The 14,349-nt window shown below is 42.4% G+C and overlaps 2 protein-coding genes across 3 annotated transcripts in view; both read left to right on the forward strand.

Annotated features, from left to right (window-relative positions):
- The window catches only part of dnah2 (dynein, axonemal, heavy chain 2), a 70,625-nt gene extending 61,981 nt beyond the window's left edge, over positions 1-8,644 (forward strand). The window contains exons 83-88 of the mRNA XM_030722696.1: positions 18-169; positions 828-942; positions 6,088-6,264; positions 6,523-6,597; positions 7,537-7,687; positions 7,839-8,644. Of these exons, the coding sequence (XP_030578556.1) occupies positions 18-169; positions 828-942; positions 6,088-6,264; positions 6,523-6,597; positions 7,537-7,687; positions 7,839-7,993 (825 nt within the window). The 3' untranslated portion in view covers positions 7,994-8,644. The remainder of the gene's footprint in view (positions 1-17; positions 170-827; positions 943-6,087; positions 6,265-6,522; positions 6,598-7,536; positions 7,688-7,838) is intronic.
- Positions 8,645-11,341: 2,697 nt separating this feature from the next.
- Positions 11,342-14,349, forward strand: part of kdm6ba (lysine (K)-specific demethylase 6B, a) — a 97,365-nt gene continuing 94,357 nt past the window's right edge. For both annotated transcript variants that reach the window (XM_030722579.1, XM_030722582.1), the window contains exons 1-2: positions 11,342-11,414; positions 13,920-14,058. The gene's annotated coding sequence lies outside the window, so the exon portion shown is untranslated. The remainder of the gene's footprint in view (positions 11,415-13,919; positions 14,059-14,349) is intronic.

Genomic DNA, 14,349 nt, shown 5'->3' on the forward strand with positions numbered 1-14,349 from the left:
TTGACTTGTGTTTCTAGGTGTTAGAGCTGTTGACAGATATTCGTGGAAAGATCCCAAAATCCATCGACTACGAGGGCACGAGAACCCTCCTGCTGGATGACTCTTCACCCCTTAATGTGGTCTTGCTGCAAGAGATCCAGAGATACAACTCTCTGCTGAACACCATCATGTATGATGATAGTTTTGTGTGTGTGTGTGTGTGTGTGTGTGTGTGTGTGTGTGTGTGTGTGTGTGTGTGTGTGTGTGTGTGTGTGTGTGTGTGTGTGTGTTGTACCTTAATGTGTAAATCTACACTTTCAAATGAGATGTGAATCTAGGTGTCATATGCTGTCAGGTAGAAACACAAATCTGAAATTTAGCAGATTCACAATTGGACTTTATTCTCACTGAATAATTCAGGGCGCTGCTAACAAAAGTGCTTTCTCTCACATGTTTTTTACTCCTTCCACATTAGCCTGTGTATCAGTTTGAAGACAATAATAGAAATTAAACAAGCATAAATGAAAATTTCTTTTTGGCTCATTTGGCTCTTGCAGGTGGCTGAGTGCTTATTTAGAGTAGAAAAGTACTACCTTACCATTTTTGCTAAAGACAGGTAGGTGAATATCAGAAAGTTAGGTGCTTAATAGAAAAAAGTTTATGTATTACACATGGTGTAGTCCTGTCTCAGAGCACTGATGACCCTAGGTGTGTGTGTGTGTTAGGGTTGCTGATATCACATAGTAGCACTAACACACTCCAGTGAATGACTCTCTGGCACAGCAATTTCAGTAGGCTTGAAAGCAGTTAAACACCTGTTGCTGTAACTGTGTGTGTTTGTGTTTTAGATTGTCTCTGGTGGAACTACAGAAAGGGATCAAAGGCTTTGTAGTAATGTCACCCAGCTTGGAGCAGACCTTCAACTGCATCCATGATGCCCGTGTACCACCACTGTGGGAGAAGGTGCAAATACACACACACACACACACACACACACACACGCACACTTACAAACACAGGTACACCCCCTTTCTACCAGTGTAGACCAGGTAGTGCCAGTTTAGTGTTGGCTTTTCCTTGGGCCACTGTAGAGTCATGTCATTATGTAGCTGTATTCTTCTGCATATGTCTTTCTCAGCATCAAGCAACAACAAAAGTAGAGCGGAGTACAAGTAGATTATCACTTAGATTATTCGAAACTTCTTTTAAGCAACATAAGCAATAGTTCCTTCATGGACCTGCTGCTTCTATTTAACATCCATCCTGATGGTTTGTTTTTACAGCTTCTCTGAATTTGGCGTAGGGGCCTGACAGCCATTTTTTTTTTTTTTAAATGGGTGTCACACAATTTTAATTGGTCTTGTTGGTCACAGTAACCCTGCAGCAATCTCCTGACTTTTCTTGACCACGAGTCAGTCTTTTGGCTGTAGAAATGCAAAGACCTGCTGTTAGACTTCGAGATTAGGCAACTGCCCCTCAAACTGCCTAACATGGCACCCACAGTCACCCACACAAGCTTAAGTCTCCCTTTGAACAAGTTATTTTGAGGTTACAAAAAAAAGTAAAGCAAATGTGGTCTACTGCTTTAATGTGCATTCACCGATTATCGTTTCTCAGCTGGCTGAGTCTTTCACTTTTCAAAATAAATAGATGTACTCACACATCACGTGTGATAAGCACATTCTAAATAATGAGAGATGTGAAAGTGCACTAGGTACCTTCTTTTTATTTGATTCCATAAAGCTGATAGACAGGCTCGGATGAGGAAGGGCTGCTAAGATCAATAGTACTGAGAAAGCTGCTTATTGGAAAATTAGGTGCACATGACTGTGACAAGCCGAAGAAGATTCTCTTGAGTCAGAATGAAAGTGATAAAAGAAACTCTGAAAGGGGGTAACAGAATGCATGATTAAAGCCATACAGTAAGACAAATTTAACATTTTTTGGTTTGGCTGTACTGTACTGTATAATCAAGTACTGACTGAGCTTTTCTGAACGAGGGTCACAGATAATATTTCAATACTGACACAGCACTATGTTTATTTTTCCATTGCTTATTCTGATTTAATTTGCATTTAAGTATTTCTCTCTGTAATAGTTACAATAGATTCCTTTGGTGTGTTGCTGCTTGACAAAGAGCCTTCAGACTCACATCAGTGCACTCATATCACATATTGATCCGTGTGACTGTGATCTGATCAGCACTGATCTAATCTGCTTGGAGCTGGTAAAACAGCTGCATGCCTGTCTCCATACTCACTCAGTGTTCTGTTATTAAATGTGTATTTATCCATCACCCTGCCTGGCTACACAGACACACGCTTATTGTTCTGGTCTGTCCAACCGCAGACACGCACACACACTGATGGGCTCAGTGTGGCTCTGGGGCTCTGGCTATATTCCAGCTGTGATTCTGTCCAAATGCTCCATTCTGGCTTCATTATCACTGACTTCTCTTTACAGTGGGGAGAGAACACAAGGTGCTGTCAGCCTGGGTCAAGGGGCTGGAAAGGCTTCTGCCTTAAAGGGAGTGTCGGTGTGTGAGTTTAGTGTATGAGTCAGTGGAATGTTTGTGTGTGTGTGTGTGTGTGTGTGTGTGTGTGTGTGTGTGTGTGTGTGTTTGTGTGTGTGTGTGTGTGTGTGTGTGTGTGTGTGTGTGTGTGTGTGTTGTGTGTGTGTGTGTGTGTGTGTGTGTGTGTGTGTGTGTGTGTGTGTGTGTGTGTGTGTGTGTGTGTGTCCACTGACAGGGGGTCAGTAAGGGCAGTTCATGTTTATATTCAAGTGTCTGAGTTTGTGCTCTTTAAGGGCTGTGGATGAAAAGCATGTATGCATACGTGTGTGTTTTTGCTCGTGGGTGTTTTTGAGTGTGCTGTTAGTCAGGTGGAGTATACCTCAGCCTTCAGTGGCTGAACAAAGCCAGTGTCTGTGAACTAATCGTAGTGTAATAAGCAAAGTAAACCTTCCAAGGCCTGCTCCACTTTCCTAAAAAGACCCTGAGCTCATTGTGCTCTAGCTAGGAGCTTAATACTGCTCAATGTACCGTATGTGTGTGTGAGTGTGTGTATCTATTTCCTTTTATAGGAGTATTGGATAGCTATTAGAGTTGCTGCCTCCAGCTGAGCGTCTCTGTTCTGCTGATCACTAGTAAACCTGACAACTCTCTTTATATTTCTTCCCATTTCTGACTTTTTATCCATCTCTTCATCATTTCACATTTGCTATGGGTGTCTTTTTTTCTTTTGCTCTCTTTCTGTGCACTAGTGTAGCCATTGTCTACCTCCATTCTGCTCTCTTCTTTCTCTTCATGCCTCATCTGATCCAGGCAGCAACTACAGCCCCTCACAGACTCAGTCCTGCTTATTTATCCCTCCGTCCCCTCATCCCTCTCTTCTCCGCCCCTCCTTGGCATAGCAGCCTGTCATTAGTTCTGAGCTTTCAGACTCATGGCTTTAATTTTGGCCTGCCTGCCTCTCTGTCTCCGGCCATTTTGTATCTGGTTTCCTCACACGTCTTTGCCTGTATTTGTGTGTGTGTGTGTGCGGTGGCTGTATTATGAATATGAGTCTGTGCACGTAGAAGACATTTCAAATTAATCACTCAATTAAAGCTCGGGGGCTTTCCAGACCCGTAGCCCCCATTTTGTAAGCATTTTTGCTCGTCTCTGAATGTATCACCAAGAAAGTAGAACATTATGTAAACTGATTTATTTTTATCAATGTCCCTGAGATGGAATAAGTGTCTGTACAGTGAAATTATTACAGCCATCTCCAACCTGGGCACCTGTTAGATCTTTTTATTCTGTGACAGTCCTTTTGGCAGATTTTCACTCCCCTCCAAAAGTATTGGAACAGTGAAGGCAATCCCTTTACTTTTGAAAGCATTTGGTTTTGATGCCAAAAAATCTATGTGAGCTAAAGATTAGCTCATATGTTCAGGATCATGAGCGGATCCTTTCTCCCTCCAAACTGTAGCCTTTCCATCACCGTGGTAAAGGTTCATCTTTGTCTTATCAGTCCACAAAACTGTGCTTCTTGGCAAACTCCAGCCTGGCCTTCCTGTTCTTCTTGCTAATTAATGGTTTGCATCTCCCGGTGAAGCCTCTGTACTTTTGCTCATGAAGTCCTCTGTGAACAGTAGATTGTGATACCTTCACTCCTGCCCCCTGGAGGTTGTTGCTAACAGCTGTTTTAGGGTCTTTCTTTACAGCACTTAATATGTTTCTGTCATCAGCTGCTGCTGTTTTCCTCGAGCTACCTGTTCAACATCTGTTACTTAGTACACCAGTGACAGCTTTCTTCTTCAGGACGTTCCAAACGGTCGTACTGGCTATGGCTAATGTTTGTGCAATGGCTCTGATTGGTTTTCCATCTTCTCTCAGCTTCACAGTTGCTTGTTTTTCACCCACAGACAGCTGTCTGGTTACTCCTCTAACTATACATGCACCTAAAACCCAAATCTGAAACTGAGCGCAGACATTTATTGATTGAATAATCAGTGTAACAGGACACATCTGGGCAACAAAACTGTGTTCAGTCTACAGGAAAAATAAAGGGATTGGCCTCACAGTTCCAGTACTTTTAGAGAGCCACTTTCACAGCTGTAGCTTTACTGTTGCAACTAACACGTGTTGTGATCTGGATTGATTATTTTCTCTCAGTAGAGAACTGTGGCAGTGTCTGTCACACCTCCCCGTTGTTGTGACTGTTGCTTTTGAATAAGAGATTTCAAAATCAGTGAGTGGACTGACAGAAACTGTGCTTTGTGAGTATTTCTTCTTTTAGTTTGACACATTTATTTATAGATCACATGGTTTTTAGTTTTCAGCTCTCATTTTATGAATATTTACGTTAAGACCATGTAAAGTTGCGATCGGTGTCCCTCAATGTGTTTAATGTGGTGCAGATAAGATGAATAAATAGGTACTTAAAAAATATCAGTGATATGACTAATAGTGAAAGTCATCACCAGGGGAACAGTTCATCCCATAAAGGATCTATTTTGCTTTTCCTTATTTTCTGTCATATATATATATATATATATATATATATATATATATATATATATATATATATACTGTTGAAATGGTTGATACTCTGTTTCAGACAGGTTTTCTACTCTTAATGATGTAGATTAGGGAGTGTCCATAATGCTACAGGCACACCAGTGGGAACGCTGGTTGAATATGGTGGCACAAACAAAATTATTGCAACTTTATGCAATGAATTTGTGATCTTGTTGCCTTTGTAATGGTTGCTTCAAAGATAACCACTAAGTCTGCAACCACTTGCAGTCAGTTGCCACCTTCAAAGCAATTTTAATGCGTCAAGACGGCGATAAAATGAAAATAAGACGGAGTCGGTCTGCTGTCAGTTTGTGATTGGATGAAGTCAGTTTGGCAATTACATCTGTTCAACTGTTTAACATAATTAACTGTGATTAATCAGTGACAATTGCACCTCTGTTGCTGTCTACATACACACAAATTCACATTAACTACTTACATTCAGAGTCCAGCAAGAATCTCATAGATTTGAAACAAAAATTCAGAAATTCCTCCACAAATAGCCAGAATACAACAAGTTGGCAACCAAGTGAATCAAGTCCCCTGTTGCAAAGAGGCACATCGCAGACGAGTCACTCTCACTGCTGCAGACTGACTCGGACTGTTACAATGTGTTGGCAAGAGGCTGCACCAAGGCCCAGTGAAAGAACTGAATTGTAAATCATGCAAAGCCGCTACAGCTGAGTTTAATAAGAAAGATGTGGAGTTGGAAATGAGAATAACAGGTCATCCTTCCTGTCTTTTTTGTGCATTAGATAATAAAACCACTTATCATCTGTACCATTACTGTCAAATAATCTCCCTCACAGTCACTTTTATGTTTTGGTCAATTATTTTTAGATTCCAGTGAGTCTCTAAGACGCAGTTCTCACTCACCAGTTCAGCGTTTGTGTGCTGATGAGACCCAAAGGCCATCAGTGCTCAGCGCATCTGCACTGCACTGAACTTGTTCCTGTTTTGAGTAGCTGCCAACAGCTGGAAGCATGAAATGATTGTGGATTTGCCATGTTTCACTTGCTGCCTCTCACGCTCCCTCTCTCCACTAGGCATACCCCTCGCTGAAACCCCTGGCAGCATGGACCAGGGATCTTTGCCAGCGAGTCGATCAGTTTGCACGCTGGGCACAGACGACCCAGCCCCCCAACTTGTTCTGGTTGTCCGGTTTCACCTTTCCCAACGGTTTCCTCACTGCTGTGCTGCAGTCATCAGCTCGACAACGCAACGTGAGAGTTCACACAACCGCATGCACACACACACACACACACAGAGGCAGTTGTGTAATCCAGCTCACTTTGTGATTGATGGTCATGTATTTTTGAGCATCTGAGCTGGTTTTTAAAAAGGGTTTCATAAGCTGAACCCAGTGAATTATGTGAGTCCAAAACTGAAGATTAAACAATTTAACAGCACACAAAATGTACATGAGAAGCACCTGGAAACCGCTTACAGGCACAAACTTTTGTATTGTGGTGTTCTTGCAGATTTCAGTGGACACGCTGTCCTGGGAGTTTATAGTGTCCACTGTGGATGACAGCAACCTCCTTGAACCAACCAAGGTGACACACATTTTATTTCCTAAAAAAATGTATATAAAATGATATCAATCTGCCACCAGGCTACTTTTTCTGAGCCATTAGTTTTCAGCTGTCATTACAACTTTACATCATAGCTTTCATCTTTACTCAAACATGGGCTGTTTTTTTTTTTTTTTCCCCTGGACGATCTATTTTCATTCAAAGCAGCATGCAACTTTGGATCTCTCTATTGCGATTCTTCAAAGCCGCTCTCATTTAGATGTTTGGTTTTGTTTTGGTTTTTTTTACCAATCATATTTTGATTTGTCATATTTTCCCAAATTTCTGTCATTGTAGCTCTTTATTACTCGGTTTTATTTCCTTATTTAATTCCTTTTCTTCTGCTTCCTGTGCTTCTGTCGCTGATCTTTTTTTCTCTCTCTTTCCCACTTTCCTCTGCTTTTTCAGAACCAGTCTACACTTCTGTCCCCTTTGACTTTGCCCCTTCTTTCTTTTTAGTTTGGACTCTTCTTTCCTTCTATCCAAATCTTTTTTCCTCTCCCTCTTCTCTTCTGTTCTCCTCTTTCACACCCTCCTTTTTCCTGTCCTCTCTGTACCTCTCTTGTATTCCCATGTTCTCTCTCTCATGACCTACTGCTTCCCATTCACCTCCTTTCTGGGCACTCTTGTTTTTATTCTTATTCTTCTTTCTATGCTCCCTGCTCCAGCTTCTTCAGATCCTCTTCCCCCTCTTTGCCATCCATCTTTCTTTCTGCAGCCCTCCCCCTCCATCGTCTTTCCTTTCCCCATTTCATTATTTAATTCATTGGCATAGCTGTTTGTCATATTTTTTTAACTGCAAGAAGTCACCTCCAAGCGAGTGTTTATATCACTCCCCCTTACCCTTACCTATTTATAACCCATTTTCTTCCCTTGTTTTTCTGCTCATTGCCTTTCCTACCTGCCTCTTTCCCCATCCAGGATGGAGTCTTTGTCAGAGGTTTGTATCTGGAGGGGGCCGGTTGGGACAAGAAGAACTCCTGTTTAGTGGAAGCTGAACCCATGCAGATGGTCTGCCCTATACCCACCATCCACTTCAAACCAGTGGAAAACCGCAAGAAGATGGCCAAGAGTGAGTCGCGTGTTTTTGATTGGAAATTCTTTACTTCCTCACACAAACTGTCTTTTTATGTTCCACTCAGTTTGGGTTCTTGTTTTTTGCCATCTCTAACCATGCTCTGCGATTTGACCGACTCAGCTCACTTGTGTGTCTCTGTGTGAAGGTGTGTACCTGTGTCCGTGCTACTATTACCCGGTGCGCGCTGGTGGGGCAGGCCGAGCGTCTTTTGTCATCTGTGTTGACCTTAAATCTGGAGCTGTGACACCAGAGCACTGGATCAAAAGAGGAACTGCTCTTCTCATGAGCCTAGACAACTGAAGGCTTTAACACACACACACACACACTGATTTTCAAACTTTGTTTCTGTTCAATGTTCATGTATTTGTTTTGTGGGAGTTAATATGCTGTTTGTAGATTTTTGGTGAATTTTTATTTTTTTTTTGTAAAATGATTTCAAATGTGAGTTTCTTCTTAAATGTGCTGCGTTCTATAAAGCAGGATTTTACACCTGGGCTTGAGCGAGACTCATTCTTTGACACTCTCTGCTCTTCAGCTGACCAGCTCTGCGCTCCTCTCCACAGACCTGCATCAGTCTTTCCGTGCTGACCCCCCCCTTTTACCCTGTTGAAACACAGACACTAACACACCACCGTCCATATACACATGCACAGGAAGTCTCCTACTGTGAAGTATTGGGTTTTACTGGAAACCCACTTCTTTGTAACATCTGGATCAAGTGACTGTTTGGTCACGTAAGTGTATGACTGTGCGCGCACTGAATTCCTTAGAAACCTGATGAGCTATTACATCTATTTTGTGTGAACAAATTGAAAAAGCACTTGAAGACAGCTCCGGTCTGTAACTGTGTGTGCAGAATAGCGTGGTTGGAAAGAATACTTACTCAACTATACTCAACTGCATATCCAAAATTGGAAAAGAAAAGGTAAAGAAAGCCTTTGCTTTAAAAAATATTTGTACTTCCTTATGAATTTGCCTGCAAATATGGTCAGTACTTACCTAAGTTACTATTATGAGCAAACTGTGAGTTTTAACTAGTGAGACACAAATCTGATGTATTTATTATATTAAATATTTTAAACACAACATTTGAGTCATCAGTGCCTGCTCAAGAGATCTTGGGAGAATTATGATCAGTGTATAATGCATAGAGTATAGCGTCTGTAGCAAGATGACATGAAATAAGTGCACCTGAACGTGTTAGGACACCACTGGGAAGATGGCTGGTACAGTCCTGAGTGTGTGGGAGGGACACAGGACACGGCTCAGCTGAAGCAGTCCTGTATTCAGGGTTGAACATTGTGCAGGATTACAACAGTTTGTGTTATTAGCTTAGGCAGGCAGCACCTATGTGTATGCAGGTGACGATATTTTATGACCAATTAATGCTGAAATACAGGTCATTGTAAATGCTTCACATATTTTCCACGGCGTATTTCCACTGTTTATAAAGAGCTCGTGATATGTTCATTCTTGGCTTTTCTCAGTGAATCAATTACGTCAGTTTTACAACCTTTAAACCAAATTATGACAATGGGATTTTGTAAAAAAAAAAAAAATTAGATTCATCTTTTCTTTGCACTCACCTACGCAGGAATTTGTCCACAGCATGAAGCACGCACACCAAGAAAACAATGCAGTTAATCAAGGTGAAGCAGAGGACATTTTTATGCTAATACGCAATTCTCCCAGGCTGAAAAAGAGGTGTGGAGGAGGCAGTGACTGAAGGAGAAACGAACCCATTCAAACAAATGAATTCTAATGAAGCTTCGCAGACAAGACGTTTGGAGTCAGTCAGCGCTGAGGGAGAGGGAGAAGGCCCGGACTTCCCCACTGGAAAGGACTCAGCCCAAACTCCTGAAAAGGGAGGGAGAGAAAAACAAGAGAAGGACCCCGGAGAAAGTACGCTGGGAGGAAGAATGATTCCAGTAATGAGAGAGGGGGAACCAGTGAGGGGGGAGCTGAGTTCAAGGTTGTATTCAGACTTAAGGATTGTCCCCCTCAAAGACCAACACAGACTTCCTTGAGGTTTAAGAGCCTCTTTATCAGACCCAGGTCTGTGTGTGTGTGTGTGTATACACTGGTGGTCTCTAGTTGGGTGGGAGATTGGGGGGGGCACATGGAATTGAAATTCAAATTGGCTTATTCTCTGTCCTGATTGTAACAAATATCAGGCTCGGGAGGTTCTTTTTATAGATAAAAGCTTGAGCTGAAATAAACTTGAATGTTAATGTGGTGTGGAGTCGTATTAATGAACCTGCCTCACTAATGTGAGCTGTGTAATCGGGGGGTGCAGATCAAATTGGCCATCTTTCTCGTGAGATGTGGTGACACTGTGACTCTATTACAGCGGTGGATTTTTAGGGCCGAGGTCTTCAAATCCTCCCAGTCCTCCAAAATGTTCATTTCTCCAGGGGTCTAAGAAGCCAGCCGTCCCAGCTGCCCATCCACTCTGAAACAACAAATTGCAACACTTTGAATAAATGTTCTGAGCATTTATTCAGTGTCTGTGAGAAAAGGATCCAGTTTTTCAGGTTTACCACAGACCGCAGTGCCTCTTTTTGATCTCTTTGGACAGCCAGGAAGGGAAGTGTTTAATCACACATCTCCTGAACACAGACTCTTACTTGTCCGCTTTTGGAGAACCCCTGACAACAACTCAAGAACTCCTGAGAGCTGAACTGAATCTCTTCTGGCTTTAATGGCTTTGCCTTGTGCTAATTTGATTTCCCAGCATGCTTGTGCGCAAGTTTTCCGTTTCTTGGGAAGTGTGGGGCACCTGACAAGATTACTACAAGTGGCTCTTGGCCCCTCCGGTCCAGCAACTCTCCCCAGCTGTGAGCTGGACTCTTGAACCAAATATTTACAAGGACGGGGGAAACTTGCGGTCCAGTTGTTCCCAATCTAATAGTAGTTAATAATGGAATTTGGGCAAGTTGTACAGTGTGTTTGCCAGTGACTATGGAGGCGGGGCAGTTAATGTCCAAGACTCTTCCACTGAAAATAAACCTGCATGAGGGAAGAGAGAGAAGGAGAGAAAGGGAGAGGAGGGAGGAAGGGAGGGAGGAGGAGGAAGGGAAAGAGCCTTTCAGCGGGGACAGAAGGGAAAGAGTCTCCGTTTCAATGGAATAAAAACTGCGCAATTTCTTTACGCTCTCCCTGCTCGGATCATTCGCACCGCTGCTATCCATGAGACGAATATCAGTTGCGTTTGCTGGATGAGTGGGGAATCCGTGCCCGTTGCAACCCCCGCTGTCTTTGAGGCTTTTTTTTTGAGGCCACACCAGCTTGCGATTTTTCTCTCTATATATTTAAATTTTTTTTTTTCTTTTGCCCGATGGTCCTCAGGGGAGGGAAAGAAAGGCGATATGACTGTGCAGATGCAACATCACTGATCAGTCTATTCGTCATGCCTTGCCCATGGGCGAACACATCCACATTTTCTCAGCCGGGGCTGCGATCTCTGCGTGCGCAGTGCTCCCCGTGTCAAAATTTGCACCTAAACGCGTTACGGCTGTTGAATGAAGGGGTCCGTGGGGTTTTTTTTGTTTGTTTTTTGGTGGTGGTGGTGGTAGGGGGGGGGGGGAGAAGAGGGCTTTTAGAGGGCTGCGTCATCCGCGGCGGGTAAAGGAGATGGGCTACTTTGCAGATTTTCCACTGTTTTCACAGCGAGAGTCAGCACGGCACCTCCCCAGCAGATTTTTTGGATTACACATAGAAGGTAAGCGTAAAGCTGAGTGTGGCTGTATCAGGCATGCTGGCATGTGAGCTGGCGTTATCTAATTGTAAGGGGGGCTGAGGGGGGGTGAGACTGGATTGAAAACAACCTGAACTACGGTACCTTCTTCCGTTAATACATCTTAAAGGACACGATACAAAAAAAAAAACGAGCTGCTTCTAGAAAAACGTCACTGACTCAAGTAAACTCAAGATGTTGCACAACAGAGACGCGGAGTATTTGTGAGGACAGTGGGCTGCAGGAGCGTAATGTGAGCGTTTTTTAAGCATAAGGGGACAATATGATGGTATTATGTAATGGCTAATACAGATTTACGCTGCACAGCTCTAAGTTTGCAGGGATATAGGTGCAAGTTTCGATGCTCCAGCAGTTTTTGTTTTTTTCTCCACGTTGCTGACAGCTGTTGTCTGGTTTTCCCCCTGAATTCATACAGAAACTAAAGTTGGTGATGTCATGTTTTCTACGGTAAGGGAGGAATAGTTTACAGGAAGGTGCGTCTGGAGTTGGTGATGTCGCAATCTCCCTGTGCTGATTTCCGTTAACACATTTGCGAATATAATAAGGGGAGGGAAAAGGCTACAGAGCGTGGCCGTGGGTGTGAAATGCGACGCGTCACCGTGATATATTTTTGGTCTTTGGGGGGGACTGATGGAACTGATGAAATACGGGCTTGCTGCTGTTGGCGGAAGGAGTGTCGCATTTTCTTTCTGAGATGTCATGTGGTGAAGTTGTGGCGGGTTCTTTACTATTTCCAGGAAGAGCGTTTGAATTTTCTTCCCCTTGGATTTTTTTTTCTGTCGCTGTCTCCACCCCTCTCCTTGTTGTTCCTGTAGCACTTCGGGTTTTTCGCCACTGGAGGGCGACCGAGGACAGCGTTCAGCTTCGAGTCGGTTACTTTTATGTCTGTATGGAAATGAGTATTTATAATTAAGAGGGCTGCAGCTGGGATTGGTTGCTCGTTGTGAGGCTTGGCAAGGTCATCCAATGACCTCGGTTATATCCAAACCAACTGTGAAACTGTATGTTATTATTAATTATTATTATTCGTTTTTTTTTTCTTTTGTTTTAAAATACCAGCTTTCAATTCAGTTTCAGTTAGCCTCCAGTATGGGCTCCTCTTTTTCAGTATTTGCTTTATTTGACTAAATTAAAGCGAAAGACATTTTGTGTATACTTTTATTTTGTTTTTGGTACAAAATTCCTTTACGTGAGTTTTCTTTTTTTCTAAAGCCTGGTTTGTATTATTTACAGACATGTTTTTTCAGCAATTAACTTTAGTCCTTTTTTTGTTTTGATTTTTCAAAACTCCCATTACAGGTAAAATCTCTACCTGTGTAGAGGTGATAATCAATACAATATTATGATATAGCTGCAACTTATCACCTTTCTTAAACTGCGTATTATGTCCTTAACATTAAACTTTGTCAGTATCTGTTTTATCCAATAAGATAAAGTGTTCTCATTTCAGGTATTTTTTTGCTGCAAAATCAGATCATCAATCATACCAACACTGTCACTAAAACCTGCCATGAATGCTGCCATCAGACAGAGGCTGTCAGGCATTGAATGGGGGTCAAGCTGACAATTGCATGCAGTCTGTTTCTGATAATCCAGCAATTAACTGTGATAAATCGTCAAAAATCACATCGTTGCTGTCTGCACACACATGTTGGCAATCTGTCTGCATATTTCAATTAAAACAGCAATTATTTGCAGACCTTTGACAATCTGTGAGAGTTGACTGCAGTCAGTCCAAGTCAGACTGCAACTGTTTGCAGAAAGGTTCACCAGTGCAGCTAACTGGGACTGAAACAGACAGTTCTGCATCAGGTAGTTGTGTCCCCTGTAGTGTTTTTATATGAAATGGAGCCAACATAACTATAGTATAAGCACATGTTTTATGTGAACCCACCATTAATGCTGGCACTTCTCCTACAGGGTCTCTTGTCTATCTGTGGTCTAAGGAAATACATCATCTTGGATCCAAAGACAATGTTGCTTAAAGACAGCTGAGCGTTTAATTTCTGATTTCTTGTGTATTTTGATGCAGTCATAATAATGACATTTCCTAACAGGCCCTAATAAATTTTACTTTTTCTTACACACGTCACAGTCTTCAAATGTCACCTTCATCAATGGAGCGGACATGAATTTAAAGCCTTATCTTCATACTTCATTAATGGAGCAGTTGCATGCCAGCGTGCAGTTTTTCCAGCACCTCAGAGGTTCGGTCTCTGACTGTTCCTATTTTTGTACAGACTGCTGAAATGTAAGAGCGTCTCTTTACCTCTAGATGGAGCCACACCTTCAGTCCGATCCCAGCTCAGGTGTTTTTATTTATGGGGCTTTATGAACAGCTCCTAATTTCCCTCACTCTAGTGTTGGTAAGGCAGACAGGCCTCCCCTGTGTTATTATGCAGCCCTGTAGACGTGTGTCCCAAACTCTCGGTCACCTGACTGATCTATGTGTACCTCTCCTATTCACAGAGACAGAGTGAAGAGCATGGCTAAGCCTCGTCACGCCGTGTTTAAAGAGCCGCCGCCGCCTGACTGAGGCCATGAGTTTGACTGGCTAGACTGCAGACAAGAATGGACAAGTGCAGCACAAGTGCACTGTATGGAAATGGTAAACACTCTTGATGCTTAAAAGTTATTGCAGTTAAGAGCTGCAGCTCATGTATTTCCTTAAAGTTAATATTATTGTAATAGTTCATTTTATAGACTAAAAAAAACCCCCACTAATATTTACCTAGTATTTATTCATAGCATTTTACTTCCAGCCCAATTAAAAAATATACTGCAGTGTGTTCTGTCACACTGTCAACATCACTAACATTTAATGGCATCTCAGAGAGAACTCAGCACATATGTGCTGTCCTATATTAATTTCCAGTTGGGTAGATCTGAATCAGACCCG

Source organism: Archocentrus centrarchus, assembly GCF_007364275.1.
Source record: "Archocentrus centrarchus isolate MPI-CPG fArcCen1 chromosome 18 unlocalized genomic scaffold, fArcCen1 scaffold_23_ctg1, whole genome shotgun sequence".
Taxonomy (NCBI): Eukaryota; Metazoa; Chordata; class Actinopteri; order Cichliformes; family Cichlidae; genus Archocentrus; species Archocentrus centrarchus.